Source organism: Hyperolius riggenbachi, chromosome 4, assembly GCF_040937935.1.
Source record: "Hyperolius riggenbachi isolate aHypRig1 chromosome 4, aHypRig1.pri, whole genome shotgun sequence".
NCBI classification, from domain to species: domain Eukaryota; kingdom Metazoa; phylum Chordata; class Amphibia; order Anura; family Hyperoliidae; genus Hyperolius; species Hyperolius riggenbachi.
Genome location: NC_090649.1, coordinates 482,350,498 through 482,367,508, shown reverse-complemented (window position 1 = coordinate 482,367,508; position 17,011 = coordinate 482,350,498). Strand labels below are relative to the sequence as shown.

At 44.5% G+C, this 17,011-nt stretch overlaps 1 protein-coding gene across 2 annotated transcripts in view; it reads right to left on the bottom strand.

The window, feature by feature from the left end:
- Positions 1 to 3,811: 3,811 nt before the first annotated feature.
- Positions 3,812 to 17,011, bottom strand: part of HHAT (hedgehog acyltransferase) — a 349,971-nt gene continuing 336,771 nt past the window's right edge. For both annotated transcript variants that reach the window (XM_068279706.1, XM_068279707.1), the window contains one exon: positions 3,812 to 4,086. In XM_068279706.1, the coding sequence (XP_068135807.1) occupies positions 3,950 to 4,086 (137 nt within the window). In that variant the 3' untranslated portion in view covers positions 3,812 to 3,949. The remainder of the gene's footprint in view (positions 4,087 to 17,011) is intronic.

The following is a 17,011-nucleotide window of genomic DNA, read 5'->3' as shown; positions in this document are numbered from 1 at the left end:
TTCTCTGCTAGACAGCTCCTTCTATGCTAGACAGCTCCTTCTCTGCTAGACAGCTCCTTCTATGCTAGACAGCTCCTTCTCTGCTAGACAGCTCCTTCTATGCTAGGCAGCTCCTTCTCTGCTAGACCGCTCCTTCTATGCTAGACAGCTCCTTCTCTGCTAGACAGCTCCTTCTCTGCTAGACAGCTCCTTCTATGCTAGACAGCTCCTTCTATGCTAGACAGCTCCTTCTATGCTGGACAGCTCCTTCCATGCTGGACAGCTTCTTCCATACTGGACAGCTCTTTCCATACTGGACACCTTCTAAGTTGGACAACTCCTTCCATGCTGGACAGCTCCTTCCATACTGGACAGCTTCTTCCATACTGGACACCTTCTAAGTTGGACAACTCCTTCCATGCTGGACAGCTCCTTCCATGCTGGATAGCTCCTTCCATGCTGGATAGCTCCTTCTATGCAGCACAGCTCCTTCCATGCTGGACAGTGCCTTCCATGCAGGACAGCTCCTTCCATGCTGGACAGCGCCTTCCATGCTGGACAGCGCCTTCTATACTGGACAGCTTCTATGTTGGACAGCTCCTTCTATGCTGGACAGCTCCTTCCATGCTGGACAGCTCCTTCCATGCAGGACAGCTCCTTCTATGCAGCACAGCTCCTTCCATGCTGGACAGCTCCTTCCATGCTGGACAGCTCCTTCTATGCAGGACAGCTCATTCTATGCAGGACAGCCCCTACCATGCTGGACAGCCCCTACCATGCTGGACAGCGCCTTCCATGCTGGACAGCGCCTTCTATACTGGACAGCTTCTATGTTGGACAGCTCCTTCCATGCTGGACAGCTCCTTCCATGCTGGACAGCTCCTTCCATGCTGGACAGCTCCTTCCATGCAGGACAGCTCCTTCCATGCAGGACAGCTCCTTCCATGCAGGACAGCTCCTTCCATGCTGGACAGCTCCTTCCATGCTGGACAGCTCCTTCCATGCTGGACAGCTCCTTCCATGCAGGACAGCTCCTTCCATGCAGGACAGCTCCTTCCATGCTGGACAGCTCCTTCCATGCAGGACAGCTCCTTCCATGCTGGACAGCTCCTTCCATGCTGGACAGCTCCTTCCATGCAGGACAGCTCCTTCCATGCTGGACAGCTCCTTCCATGCAGGACAGCTCCTTCCATGCAGGACAGCTCCTTCCATGCTGGACAGCTCCTTCCATGCTGGACAGCTCCTTCCATGCTGGACAGCTCCTTCTATGCAGGACAGCTCCTTCAATACTGGACCGCTCCTTCCATGCTGGACAGCTCCTTCCATACTGGACAGCTCCTTCCATACTGGACAGCTCCTTCCATACCGGACAGCTTCTTCTATACTGGACACCTTCTATGTTGGACAGCTCCTTCCATACTGGACAGCTCCTTCCATACTGGACACCTTCTATGTTGGACAGCTCCTTCAATACTGGACTGCTCCTTCCATGCTAGACAGCTCCTTCCATGCTGGACAGCTCCTTCCATGCTGGACAGCTCCTTCTATGCTGGACAGCTCCTTCCATGCTGGACAGCTCCTTCCATACTGGACAGCTCCTTCCATGCTGGACAGCTCCTTCCATACTGACAGCTCCTTCCATACTGACAGCTCCTTCCATGCTGGACAGCTCCTTCCATGCTAGACAGCTCCTTCCATGCTAGACAGCTCTTTCCATGCTAGACAGCTTCTTCTATGCTGGGAAGCTCCTTCCATGCTAGACAGCTCCTTCCATGCTGGACAGCCCCTCCCATGCTGGACAGCTCCTTCAATACTGGACAGCTCCTGCTATGCTAGACAGCTCCTTCTCTGCTGGACAGCTCCTTCCATGCTGGGCAGCTCCTTCAATACTAGACAGCTCCTGCTATGCTAGACAGCTCATTCCACATTGAACAGCTACTTCTATGCTGGACAACTTCTTCTATACTGGACAGCTCCTTCTATACTAGACACCTTCTATGTTGGACAACTCCTTCCATGCTAGACAGCTCCTTCCATGCTGGATAGCTCCTCCCATGCTAGACAGCTCCTTCCATGCTGGGCAGCTCCTTCCATGCTGGACAGCTCCTTCCATGCTGGACAGCTCCTTTTATGCTAGACAGCTCATTCTAAGAAGAAACGGATGAAAGCCTGCGAAACACATTGCCTATTTGGAGCTTTTTGATTTAAGTCTAATATATGTTGAATCTCAACTTTATGTTGAATCTCAACTTTTTTTTCTTAGTTGCGGGAGGTAAATCCAACGCTACTTTCTTTTAAAAATGTTTTAGTATATTTTATTCTATTGTGGCATCTCTGTTTCCAGCAGTTCAATTACCAGTAATTGGTAGAGATGTGTTACTTCTCCCCCCCCCCCCCCCCCATGTTTTTCTACTTCTATGGAGATTGACATCTTAACCCGAGAGAGGTTGAGTCTATCTTCCCACTTGTCCATACAGTGGTGACCTTGGTGATAATCCATCCTTGTAAGTATTATTTCACTACATGTAACATTTGGGATTGTCTAACCCAACTCAATACACTATTAGAAGATTTTGATTGTCTCCCTTTTATCTATCAAGCTGTTTTCTCAAACCAGCTGAGGAAAGACAATGGCCTCCATTCACTAAGCTTATCTCCTGTCTTTAATAACGTTTCTAGAGTGGTCACCATGGTGATGAGGCATGTAGTATTCAGGAAACATTTTACCTCAGGCAAACCTTAAGTTAACTCTTCAATCCTTAACCTCTTGACGACCAGCTAACGCCGATTGGCGTAAACTGGTCGTCTGCGGGTTACCATGGAAACGGCCTTTCCATGTCAGTTCACGGAGGGTGTCTCCGTGAACAGCCGGAGAGCCGCCGCTGGCGGCTCGCCGGCAAAATGTAAACAGGCGGGGAAGAAATCCCCGGTTTACATCATACGGCGCTGCTGCGCAGCAGCGCCGTAAGGCAGATCGGCGATCCCCGGCCTCTGATTGGCAGTGGATCGCCGGCATATGATAGGCTGAAGCCTATCCTTCAATGCGCAGGACGAAAATCCATCCTGCGCAGCACACAGGGGAAGGGAGAGGGAGGGAGCTGGCGAGAGGGCGGAAAGCGCTGCGGGGGGGGGGCCTTTGAAGAGCCCCCCCCGCTAAGCAACTGCAGCCGGCGGCGATCAGACCCCCCCAGCAGGACATCCCCCTAGTGGGGAAAAAAGGGAGGTAGTCTGATCGCCCTGCTGCACTCCTGATCGGTGCTGCGGGCTGTAGAGCCCACGCAGCACCGATCAGTGTAAAATCCCCTGGTCGGCAAGTGGTTAATAAACAGCCTGTCTTTAACTTTAGTATTCTGGAGTTATTTTAACTGCGTGTGAAAATAACTACAGAGGAGGTAACTTAAGGAATGAAGAGATAAGATAACTCTTTCACTCTGTGGAGATACATTTTCTCTTGCCTTATTATCTCCAGCATGATCTTAGTGAATTGAGGCCAATATTTGACCCTTCATGTTACCCTTTTACATAGCCTATATCTTCTAAATGACAACACCAAATTGCCCATAACATGGATCACACTTGGAATTCAAATAACATAGATCAAGCACATTGGAGGTGAGATCTCAGGAATCTGTACCTATATCTTTTTTGCTATACTTACTCTCTTGTATTTTGCCGTCATTGATTCCAACTGAAAACACCGTCATTTCCAACTTCTACGTCTTTGTTGGTGTGAAGATGTGGAATTCGTTGATTCTCTGGCTCATTCTTGAAGAAGCAGTAAAAAAAACAACAAACAAGCAAACAGAAAAGTAGGAAAAACTCAAAATCAATACAAAAAATGATAGTTTTATTATGAAAAACACTCTAGTGTAAGGCACAAACTCTGGAAAGTCTGGAGAACATTGTGAAATTCCTCTGAGGGCTTCGTCAGACAGCTCTAGCATTTCACTGGTTCCTCGCTCACAGTAGTTCATCTCTCTGACGCAGTCCTGGCACACAGAGGGAATTTGTACTTGTATCTGGGAAACAAGAACAGACTCCATTCGATTCCAACTTGGGTGAAGCAGTAAAGGCAGCTCAGCACGGCGAGAGGGACCCACGGCCAACCTGAGGAGAAAAGATAAAGCACATGGCGGTGATGCTGATTTATGAACCTTGTTTGGTTATTTTACAAAGTCGGCATACAGTGATGTGATGAACGTGCAATGATCAGCAGTCAGTAGGAATCTAGCTTACTATAGGACCAGTGAAAAAAAAAATCATTTCTGATTTGTTGCTGTCAGGTTACCTCACTATTCAGTGCCCAGTGCTAGTTGAGCCTCCAAGTCTTGCTCCTTAACCACTTCAGCCTTCAGTGTATTTTCACCTTATGCATCCAAGCAATTTTCACATTTCAGCTCTCCTCCCATTCGTTCGCCAATAACTTTACCACTACTTATCACAACAAAATGATCTATATGTTGTTTTTTCTGCCACCAATTAGGCTTTCTTTGGGTGGTACATTTTGCTAAGAATTATTTTTTTCTAAATGCATTTTAAATGGGAATATTAAGAAAAAAATGGGGAAAAAAATATTATTCTCAGTTTTCGCCATTATAACTTTAAAATAATACATGCTACCATAATTAAAACCTGTATTTTATTTGCCCATTTGTCCCGGTTATTACACAGTTTATATTATGTCCTGATCACAATGTATGGAGGCAATATTTTATTTGGAAAAAAAGGTGCATTTTTTTCAGTTTTGCGTCCATCACTATTTACAAGCCCATAATTTGGTAGTGTTAATATACCCTCTTGACATACAGTACATTTTAAAAAAAAGTTCAGTCACTAAGGTAACTAGTTATTTTTTTTTAAATTAATAAAGCAAAGGTTTTATGTGGGTATTTATGGGAGAGTGTGGGAGGTAAGGGTTAATTATAAATTATGTGTAGGTCGCTTTATAAAAAATAAATGGGGTTGTAATTTTACTATTTGGCCACAAAATGCCCTCACTCATTAGCTTCCTGTGCATGCTTTTAGTATGTGAACAGGAACTAATGCGTGTAAGTGTAACTTTGTAAACAATGTTTACAAATGACCGCAGGCATCTCACTGATGCCGTGATTATTGACACGGGGATCTAGCTCATTGAATGGGAATTGCGTTCCCATTCATTGATCTCTGGGCTAATGGGTGGCGGTGGGAACGAGTGCGGGAACACGCGCATGAGCGGGCAGGAGCACGCACAGCTGCAATTGCGTATGTCCACGCCCTTGAGGCTTAGATGAATTTTTTTTATTGGAGTAGATATACTGTACATTAAGTGATTAAGAGGACTCAATATGAGGGTGTGACATGAGCTAAATATGATCCCCACCTAATTGCACAGCAGCGGAGCATAATGTCACCTGTCCGGAAGGCACGCTCCACCTTCTACCTCCTTCAGTAGGTCTTCCTTTCTCCATGCAGGGCTGGATTTCTGGGAAGGCCACAAAGGCCCGGGCTTTGGGTGGCTGCAGCCCAAGGGTGCAGCTGGGCATAGAAGAAGGGCTGCTGCATATGGAGGAGGAGGCTGCAGATTGAAAAGAGTGACTGAAAATGGGCAAAAGCACATAAAAGGGTGGTTTGCCTGCCCAAGAGAGCTGTACATGAAACAGAAGGGCTGCTGCTCATGGATGTTATATATGGATAAGGGGGCTGCACATGGAAGGGGAGCAGCATGAAAGTTGGCCTAGGGCGGGGGTGCCCAATAGGTCGATCGCGATCTACCGGTAGATCACGACCGCCTATTTGGTAGATCGCGGCCGCTTAACCACGTCTTGTCAAATATAGCTCCTGCGGCTGTCATAAAGTCCTACCCAGCGCGCGGCTGAAGCAGAGAGGCGTGGCTGAAGGGGAGAGGAGCCAATTGTGAGCATCTCCTCTCCCTCCTCTATGATGCTGCAGAGTGCAGACCAAGTGGCCACGCCTCCCCCAGGTCCCGCGTGTCTGCTAACCAATTCTCCTCCATATTGTGAGAAGAGGAGAACGGAGGCCAAAGGCTTTGCTGCCGAGGTGGGCAATTTTAAATTATGGCGCTAGTGGTGGGTCGGGGCGGGGGCATTGCTTTACCTAGCTAACCTATCCTGAAGGCACATACACCTAGCTAACCTATCCTGAAGGCACATACACCTAGCTAACCTATCCTGAAGGCACATACACCTAGCTAACCTATCCTGAAGGCACATACACCTAGCTAACCTATCCTGAAGGCACATACACCTAGCTAACCAATCCTGAAGGCACATACACCTAGCTAACCAATCCTGAAGGCACATACACCTAGCTAACCTATCTTGAAGGCACATACACCTAGCTAACCTATCCTGAAGGCACATACACCTAGCTAACCTATCTTGAAAGCACATACACCTAACTAACCTATCCTGAAGGCAATTCAGGGAGGGTTTGGAGGCGCCCGGTAAGAGTGTGGTATAAACTATTCTCTACATGTTAATAGCAATAAAAAGGATAAAAGGTTTGGTCCTACCTTCTAGGTGTCCCATTACGGGAAAGATACGTATGGAGATATGTGGTAAAAAATGTTTGGTTTTATTGAAGCACACGACTAGGCACATACACCTAGCTAACCTATCCTGAAGGAACATACACTTAGCTAACCTGCTCGTTACTGAGAGTTCTATGCACAGGGGGAGATATTGCTTGTTTGGCAGTTGTAAAAAGATGTTATTTCCCACAATGCAATGAGGTTCACAGACAGGAAACTGTCAGGACCATGGTTATGACATCACACTGTGGGAGGGGTTTCACCACAATATCAGCCATACAGACCCCTTGATGATCTAATCGAGAAAAGGTAAAGACTTCTCATGGGAAAGATGGTATCCGCTACTGATTGGGATATTCACACTTGGGTAAAGTTCCACTTTAAGTTGCCTCCGTAAAGAGAGAAGGGGGGAGGTGGTAGTATTGTCTTTGTCCCTGACCCTGGACTAGTGTGTCCATCGGGTGCTCTGCTCTGATTGGCTGTATGGACTTTCCTGTTGTAAGGCTTGGATACCATGTAAACTGCCAACAAGACACCAGCAGCCATATTGCATATCAAATATGTGTAAATATCCTTGATTTCAAAAATCAGAAATCATTCAATGCTCACAATATACTAAAGAGGAAGAAAAAAAAAGGAGAACAAAAAGAAAGGGGCCAATACTTTTTTCCCAGCACAAAGCAAGTGCAGCTCTTACTTGTCCATCTATGATTAGAGGAAAGTTATCCCGGCATCTCAAGGTGACTTTGATGAGGAGGGCCGCCGAGCGTCCGAACGCTGGGTATAAATGACTTTCCTCTACAAGATTAGAATTGATGCCGTAATGTATAATTATGGGAGGTCTTTGCTGCTATAAGGATGATTTCAGCAATGTCACATCCAATCTCTCTCCTCCTGCTTACTGCAGCCTTCAGATAACTCAGCGCAATGTACAGATCTTACGCCGCGTATGGCTGAGTGTGGCCTGTCATGTGTAATCGCATTCTATACAGCAATCTCTAGATGTGAGATAAGCGGTAATCAGCGCATCTCATTGGTGCGAGTGACTGAAGGGAGGACGGTTACCACAACCGGCAATGGAGAATGACAGCTGAATCCTGGAATATGACCGCTGTTAAAGCTCCACTCCGCACAGAGGCTTCATTAGATCAGTATTATGCTACAAATGTTGCCAATTCCAGGACATGATATGAACCTGATTGAGGGCCACACCCAGATCGGGCACCAGAAGCAACCAAACACATAGTGGATTCTATGATTGCTACTTAAAGGGGAACTATGGCGAAAAATTGTAAAATTTTAAATATGTGCAAACAGACAAATAAGAGGTATGTTTTTTTTTCCAGAGTAAAATGAGCCATACATAAGAAAAGACCACTGTCGTGTTGCCACATAAATTACAGTGCAACAAGTCGTAGATTAATACTACGGATCAATCATTTAGTGCAACCATATATTAATCAGCATACAAAAAGATATAGCCAGTTCAGCCTATCTGGACGAGGATGTTCGTCCAGATAGACTCTGCTGCTGCGCACGATCGGGCGCACGCTCCCACCACCTGCTGCTAGCTCCCTGATCAGTGAATGGGAATATAGTTCCCATTCATCGATCTAAGTGTTCCGCAGAAAAACAGACACTCTCTCATCAGAGACCGCTGTCTTTCTGCAAAAAAAAAAAAAAAGTTCCCCGTCCTCTTGCTAGTTCCTGGATGCGAGATCGTTCGCAGGACTTTTTTGACTGTGGCCATCTTGTGGCCAAACAGTAGACTACACCCACATACATTTTTAATTAAACAATTACATTATTTTACATTTAAAATTAGCTGTTTCCCTCCTACACCAAAGATTACCCAAATACAATAATTAAAAAAAAAAAAAAAACAACAACAACAACATAAATAGTTACCCAAGGGTCTGAACTTTTTAAATATGCATGTCAAGAGAGTATATTATTATATTATTTTAAATTATAAGCTTGTAAATAGTGATGGGCGCAAATTGAAAAAATGCACCTTTATTTCTAAATAAAATATCGGCGCCATAAATTGTGATAGGGACATCATTTAAACGGTGTAATAACCGGGACAAATGGGCAAATAAAATACATGCGTTAATTACGGTAGCGTATATTAATTTCAAACTATAATGGCCAAAAACTGAGAAATAATGAATTTTTTTCATTTCTTTCTTAATCTTCTTGTTAAAATGGATTTAGAAAAAAAATAATTCTTAGCAAAATGTACCACCCAAAGAAAACCTAATTGGTGGGGGAAAAAACGAGATATAGATCAATTCATTGTGATAAGTAGTGATAAAGTTATTGGCGAATGAATGGGAGGTGAACGTTGCTCGGATGCATGAGGTTTTCGACACTGTGGGGCTGAACCAGATAGTAATGGGTCTATGGCGCACAGCTTGTTTACTTGATCCAGCAATAACGACTTTATTGCACATATATAGACAACTCCGTATTGCTCATAACAGAGAGCCGAAGCAAAACAAAACATCTAAAAGATATTTCTGCGCAGAAAATATCAACATTAAAATACAGGGGCCAACAAGACACCGCTATGTATGGCTGTACTTGCTTGCAGGAGCCTCGGTCATACAGACTCAAAACGCTTCTGCAGTCAAGCAACCACTTCCTGATTGCTCATGCACTCATACACACCAGTCATTCACCTAGCAGCTGCCTCTCTCTAACAGGGATAGTGTCCGTTTAGGTCATAAACATGCTTGCATATTTTGGCCGGTGAAGCAGATGCAACATCCCTCCGTGTAACCAGTCCAAATAGCAACTTGCAGAAGCAGGGGAAGTGTGAAAGATGCTAAGCAAGCCTGCAGTTAGAGATCATCAATATACTTGCGTAATAGCAGGGTCACTTCAGATCACCGTTGCTGTACACTTGATGGTATATCCATGTAAGGTCACAGCGACAAGGTTGCTATCCTGTTGAATCTGACAGTCCCTTTGTTGGGTTCGTCTAGACACCTCCACGTACAAATCTGCGCGCATAAACTTTAACGCTGAGCGGTGCACGCGAAGCGTTGCACTGGGTTTGCCTAAAACGTCGCATGGGGCGACGTCTCGGGCGCACCCCGTCCGACGTTTTAGGCACACCCAGTGCGACATTTTACGCTCGCACCGCGCAGCGCTAAACTTTGCACGCAATTAATAGAAGCTTTTAGGCGTGCTAACTGAGTTAGCACCCTTTTGTGAATCGAGCCCCATGAGATTTTTTGGCAGATAGATGGCTCGATAGATAATTTCCGAAAAGTCAGAACTGATTTTGATCGTTTTTCTGATCGATTTTCTCACAAAAGTAAATGGAAATTGATCAGAAAACGGCTCGGAAAATCGATCAGAAAAATGATCAAAAAATCGATCAGAAAGTAAATCTGCCAAAAAAAACCTCATAGTGTATTCCCAGCATTATGATTTGAAAATCTGTATCTCTGGCAAGACCTTGTCATTTGCTACATAGAGCCTGGCGTATGACGCACCACAAAATGGCAACTCCAATAAATGAGATACAAGGGGCTTAAAGAGGAACTTCAGCCTAAACAAACATACTGTCATTAAGTTACATTATTTATGTTAATTAAAATAGATAAGTAATATCTTACCCACCTTGTTTTAAAAGGACAGGCAAATGTTTGTGTTTTCATGAGGGCAGCCATCTTTTTGGTTGAAAGGAGGTGGCAGGGAGCATGAGACACAGTTCAAACTGTCCTGATCACCCCTCCCAGCAGCACGCGCTAGGCAATGAAAACAACAACATCAAAAATCCCATCATGCTTTGCACAGCATCAGGGGAAAAATGCCTGGGCAGTTTTCTTCTGTGCAGCTAAAAATGAGGCTTGGGTAAGAAAAACAAAGTTCTTATGCTGTGAAACTGTTAAAGAAACACCAAGCCTTTTTAGGGCTGCTGAGTAGATTTTTAGTCTGGAGGTTCACTTTGAGGTACTTATATATCTAGCGACTTGGCGGCCATTCAGCCATCCGTTGAAAATCGGTGCCGCCTAGTGCATGCCCGATAGACAATGCAACTAATCTCAGGCCGAGCATGTCGATCAGACAAACTGCAAGATGCCGGACCATCGTGGTCGATTGGGTGCCTTGCGGTACGGGCGAATGATATTGGGATAAGCGACAAACACTCCCCCTCCCCCCCCCGCGCTGTTCCCCAGTGTATAAATGTACATGCACTGTATGTGTGCATTTATGCATTACCTGTCCTGTGTCGCGGTGCCCATCCATCTAATGAATCCACCTCTCTTTCATTAGCCCTATACATGCCGCGGGCGCATAGTACACGGCGCGGGTGTGATGTCACGGCACGGGTGTAACATCACACACACGCCACGCCAGCAGAGTGTATAAAGCTAATGGCAGAGCGGCGGATTTCGAAGAGGATGGGCACCGCGACACAGGACAGGTAATGCATAAATGCACAAATACATGTACATTTATACACTAGGGGTACCGCGGTGAGGCGGCGGATGCGGCCGATTCCCGAGAGATTTTTTTTGTTGTTGCTGAAATCGATCGGGAATCAGCCTGCAGTGTATGGGCAGCCGTCAGATTGGATCAGAAAAAGATTTGTCTCTTGGTTCGAATCTGCCCAACATCACCTGACGTATGGCTACCTTAAAGGAAACCAGAGCTATCAATAAAAGAAGAAGCAAAATGTATCCGCTGCCTCCTCCTGCTGCATAAGCACGTGTGAGTCCCTCACTGTCCTCCCGCGGTCTGCTGTTCAGCCGTGATCAGCCCCGTGGCTCAGTCACATCATTCGTTCTTTCTTGCTCCAGCCAAATGTTCATATCTACCCCATCTGATTCTCCATCCTTCCATCCTTTCTCCTCCCATCTAATGTTCCCATCTTCATAGTCATCCTTCATCCTTCCTCCAGCCAAATGTTCTCATCTTCAGCATCGGATGACTTGTCTTTCCTCTTGCCATCCCGATGTTCTGTCCTCTAGAATTGGATGCTTCATTCTTTCTCCCTCCAACCAGATGTTCTTATCTTCACCATCGGATTCTCCTTCCTTCCTATTCCGACCTAATTTTCCCATCTTAAGAATCAAATCCTTCATTCTTCCTTCCTCCAGCCAAATGTTCTCATCTTCAGCATTGGATGCCCTGTCCTTCCTCCTGCCATCCCAATGTTCTCATCTACGGAATTGGATGCTTCATCCTTTTCCCCTCCAGCCAGATGTTCTTATCTTCACCATCGGATTCTCCAGCCTTCCTATTCCCAGCTAATTTTCCCATCATAAGAGTCAAATCCTTCATCCTTCCTTCCTCCAGCCAATTATTCTAATCTTCAGCATCAGATGTCCCGTCCTTTGTCCTGCCATCCAGAGGTTCTTATCTCTGGAATGGGATGCTTTGTCCTCTCACCATCCAGCGAACAATTATAATCTTTACCATCGGATGCTCTATTCTTCATCCTCCCATCTAATGTTCCCATCTTCTGAGTCAAAGCCTTCATCCTTCCTCCCTCCAGCCGAACATTCTTCTCTTTCGCATTGGATACCCAGTCCTTCCTCCCTCCAACCAAATATCTTCAGCATCGGATGCTCATCCCACCTTTGTTCCATCTAATGTTCTCATCTTCAGATTCTCCATCCTTCCAGCCTCTGACCAAAGCCATTGGGACAGTGCCAAATCCTCCTGCACCAAATTAAAACTGCTTCTATACCTGCTTCACGTCTTCACCAGTACTAGTATAGCATATTTTGCCTTTTACTTTTCTTACACAGTAAATAGTTTGGGATCTATATAATAGAGAAACACGCTTCCCCCCTTACTGGGCCACAGGATGCTTCTCAAAACTCTAATCTGAGTTTGTTTTATTTAGACATTTAAAATAATGCGTGTTCCGAAACCTTTTCCCAGAATAAACATTGGCCTCGGGTCTGAAAAGTACTTGAAGCAAACAGAACTCGAAACTTTTTTAAAACCAGAAAGAGAAGAAACAGAAAACAAGGCAAAGGCTAGACATTGCTAAAGACTTCAGCTTACAGCCAATGACAGCTACTCGACACTGAGACTCTAAGCCTGCACAGTGCCAAGGGGAGAGGGAAGACTACAAAAATATGCCTTGCTCTTTTCCACTGCCAGTATCGAGCTTCTAGCCTGCCACTCTCCCCCCACCATCACTCATAGCAGCATTAATGAAGACAATTAAGCACTGCGTGTATTAATTAAAAATATGCCTAAGTGCAGACAACTCATTAGCTTTTAATTGAAATAAAGATGTTTGCCAACCTCTCCATCTGCACGCCAGACACTACAACACCAGCTACATTTTTGATAAGAAGTCTTCGTCAGAACGCGGCAATAATGAACTTATTTTACATGCCAAAAATGTTTCTATTTTCACACTGCCTAAATGATCCCGCTCACAGGCCAGCCATTGAAGTGTAAGAGGTTATTGACTTGCCGGTCAGTCACTGGTGGGATAGGCAAACGTTGGCAGTTGTTTAAGTACTGCTCTACTCAAAACTTTCTTTAAGTTTTGTACAGAGTGAAAAAATAATGAAGACCTTGCCAAATGTGAATGCTGTGCAATCCTGTTCCTAATTACTTTAATTGCTAAAGCCACCCTGTAGTGAGATGGATATGGAGGCTGCCATATTGGAAGCAGGAAATTTGCGCACCTGTGACTAATGGACATTTTGGGCACCACCATTGGCACTAACAAATATTGGCAATGGGGCGCAGAAAGTAAAAATGTGGGCATCCGATAAATATTGTTTTGAAAGCTAGAATGTTATAGTTTTCTTATGTTTTATTATTTTGAGAATATTGGAACCTCATAGTTTTTGAAATTTTGATCATTTTGAAAATAAGAAAATTATAGAGTTTAAATATTTTTTGTTTTCGAAAATTATAGTGTTGAAATGTACTGTTTTGAAAATTATCTCTGGTTAAGAAGGGGGGTTCTGGGGATAGGTGTCAGGAAGAGGGGGTTTTAGGGTTAGGCATTGAAGGGGTGAGGGTTTTTTAGAGTTAGGTGTTAGGAAGGGGGCTTTTAGGGTTAGGTGTAAGGAAGGGGGGGGAGGTGTTAGGGTCAGGCATCAGAGGGGGGAGGGCTCTGTGTGAGTAGGATTAGGTTCAGTTGTAGTAAAATATCAGTAAGATTTTCCAATGTTTTGGACAGTCAGGCAATTGGCATCATGTAAAAGAAAATAAATATGGTACATGCATGAAATAGAGGTGCAAGGAAAAATAGGTGCCAGATGAAGCCAATCTACGGTAAGTCTAAACAATAAATACTGTTGTGAATTGAGGGCATGAAAGTGGCAACTGTTCACTTCTCTCACCCAACAGACAAAACTTTGCTTTCCATTCCAGAAAATCTTGATCTTGAAAGGACCTTCCTAAGGAAAATACTCTCACCTCACAAAAATGTAAGTAAGATAATTACCAAAATCTGTCTCGAAAGTTAGGCAACAATATGATGGCACCTTCAAGTTGAGGGACAGGTGCCTCCCACAATTTTGGGGAGATGGGTTTTCAGATGCAGCACCCACTATCAAACCACATACCCCTCCGTACACACAGAGAGAAGGGGGTTTACTGGAAGGCATGGTACATCACTTCCCATGATGTCCTGTCCCCCATCTCAGAATCCACCACAGGAGAAAGCGTGACCAGAAGCATTACCCATGATTAACTCACAAACAGATCAGCAGAAGGGAGAGGGGGTGGCGAGAGGCAAGTCTGTATCTTTCCACCTCCCAGTAGGATTCCTGAAGATCTTCCTGAAGATCTTGAACCCCAGAGAACATTTGGTGCTACTACCATAGCGTGATTCCCACCACTTGGTTGCTCCAATGGTAAACTAGGAGCTTCAAATTAGAGTAGAGTCTTCCACTCAAATCAGTGTGATTTGTTCCCCTTTCTTATTGATTGAACAGACTTACAACCCTTTCTTCTGCACCTCCATACCAGCACGTTACGTCCACAGACCTTCTTGTTCGTCAACATTACAGGGCCATTTGCCACTTGCGGCAAGAATTTTCCTCAATCAGGAGACCATGTTGAATGAGATACGGTGACGACATTTCTTCACTGGACACCACTCTAGTATAATACTCTCATAGCAACATTTTTAAAGGGCGTGCTGTTTGTGAGCTTGATTATACTGGTTTCAACGGCTAATCTTAAAGAGAAACTTCAGCAAAAAGGGGAAAAAATAAATCAATACATTGCAAAGTGAGAAGTTAAAAACGAGACGACAGATCAAGAAACAATTGATATTTGTCATGTAATTTGTTCATATTGTTTGATCCGGAATGAGCCTGCAGGTCATCATCTTTACTACTGGTAGACAAGGAAAAAACTAGACAGCACCATTATTTATGACCACACCCATTAACATTGCGATAGGCTAAACTTTTTTATTTTTTATGTATATTTACATATGCACATAGGGAGATACTGGTTGCTTGGCAGTTGGAAACTGTTATTTCCCACAATGCAACGAGGTTCACAGACAGGAAGCTGTCAGGACCTAGGTCCTGACATCACACTGTGGGAGGGGTTTCACCATAAAATCAGCCATACAGACCCCCCTGAAGATCTAATCGAGAAATGGTAAAGATTTCTCATGGGAAAGGGGGTTTCAGCTACTGATTGGGATGAAGTTCAATTCTGAGTTAAAGTTCCTCTTTAACATTAAAGATTCAACAGCTATGGTTGAGGTAGAAACAAAACATAGTCACATTAGAGTAGCACTGAAGATTTTTTGTTTATTAATATCATTTTGAAATTCCTATTTGTTTATTACCTGGGGCTGAATGTAGCGGCAGGTTTATTATTTTTTTATGAAAATCCATTCTAATGTTTGGGTGGAATCCTGCAACAATTCAATTTCAAAAATTGCTGGTAAGATGGGTTTTAAATGACACAATTCTTTTTAGCGTATAACAAATAGTGTACAGCACCTAGTTATGGTTGAACTCTGGATTTATGATGTCTCTCCATCACCAGGAGTTGGTGGTATGTGATGTTTTAGAAAACTACTGGTCTTATCTATTTGTCATACATGAGCTAGCATCCCTGTGAGATCCCCCTGAAGTTGTAATTAAAGGAAACATCCAAGATGTAAAAAAAACAAACTCCACTTACCATGGGCTTCCTCCAGCCCCTGGCAGTCGTTCTGTGCCCTCGCCGCAGCTGCTCTCACTCCCGGTGTCCTGCGCTGAAAAAGCCGACCTTCACAGGTCGGGTTCATGTGCGCTCCACGGCGGGGGGGGGTTACTTGGTGTATGCAACGTCATCGAGTCTCTACTGCGCAGGCGCAGAACTACTAGAGACTCGATGACGTCGCATACACCACGTGACCCGAGCCGTGGAGCGCACATGAAGCTGACCCGGACGCCGACCTGGCGAGGTTGGCTTCTTCAGCACAGGACACCGGGAGTAAGAGGAGCTGTGGCGAGGGCACAGATCGACTGGCAAGAGCTGGAGGAAGCCCCAGGTAAGTGGAGTTTTTTTTTTTTTTACAGCTTGGACCTTCCCTTCAAGGCATCTAATGACATTTATTTAGATTGCAAAAGAATGTTTTGCCTCCGAATGTCCAGTGTACATAAGCTGGGTGTTTTAACTGGGAATGCTCATTCGGATTGAGAAAATTGAAATTTTCGCATTTCCGATCAGAACTCGTAAATCGGAAATTGGATTTCGGTAGAAACACCGCATTACCAAAACTCGGTAATTTCAGACCAATCACAGAACTCGGAAGCACTGGACCAATCAGACAATTTGTCCCCGAAAAAAAGGCTACTCATAAATCCGTGGGATCGGTAATTGGCATCCGTGGAGTGAGAAGGAAACCGTTTCCGACTATCACTAGTTTCAACATATTGTTAATATACAGGAACAAAGTCTGAAGAAGGCTTATTACCCGAAAGCTTACTTTTTATTTACCAGTACCTCTAAAATAGCCAATAAATGGCATTGTCTTGATATCAAAATGTCTCGCAAAAAAAACAACAAACCCCCCCAAAAAAATAAAGAAACGTCCGCTCCTTCCTCGACAGAGGGGCATCTGACAATGCATTTTTCCTATGGCGTTATGTAAAACAGGGTCTGCACAGCCAACATTCAAAACGAAAACCTTTTAAAATAAGGTAAACACATTCTAAACCTTCGAGTGCCGGCAAATCAAACATGGGAAGAGCCAGACACATTTATTTACTGATCTGGAAATAAGAAAAAAAATGTCAGAAATAAAATCTAGAAAGAAAAATGACATGTATTAAACATTTCCGAGGAGCAGCAGATGTTTTCCGGGAGATAAGGATATTTGCAAAACATATTCGGTTTATCAAGCTCTTGATTTGCATGCAAATGTTTGGTAGGCTTTAATGAGTATACCCCATTGCAGTCTAGGAAAGGGGGGGGGGGGGGGAGGCGGGGATGCGCCAAGACAGGCAGCATGTGAAGTACAGGGGAGATCCTCTGAGACAGGCAGCATGT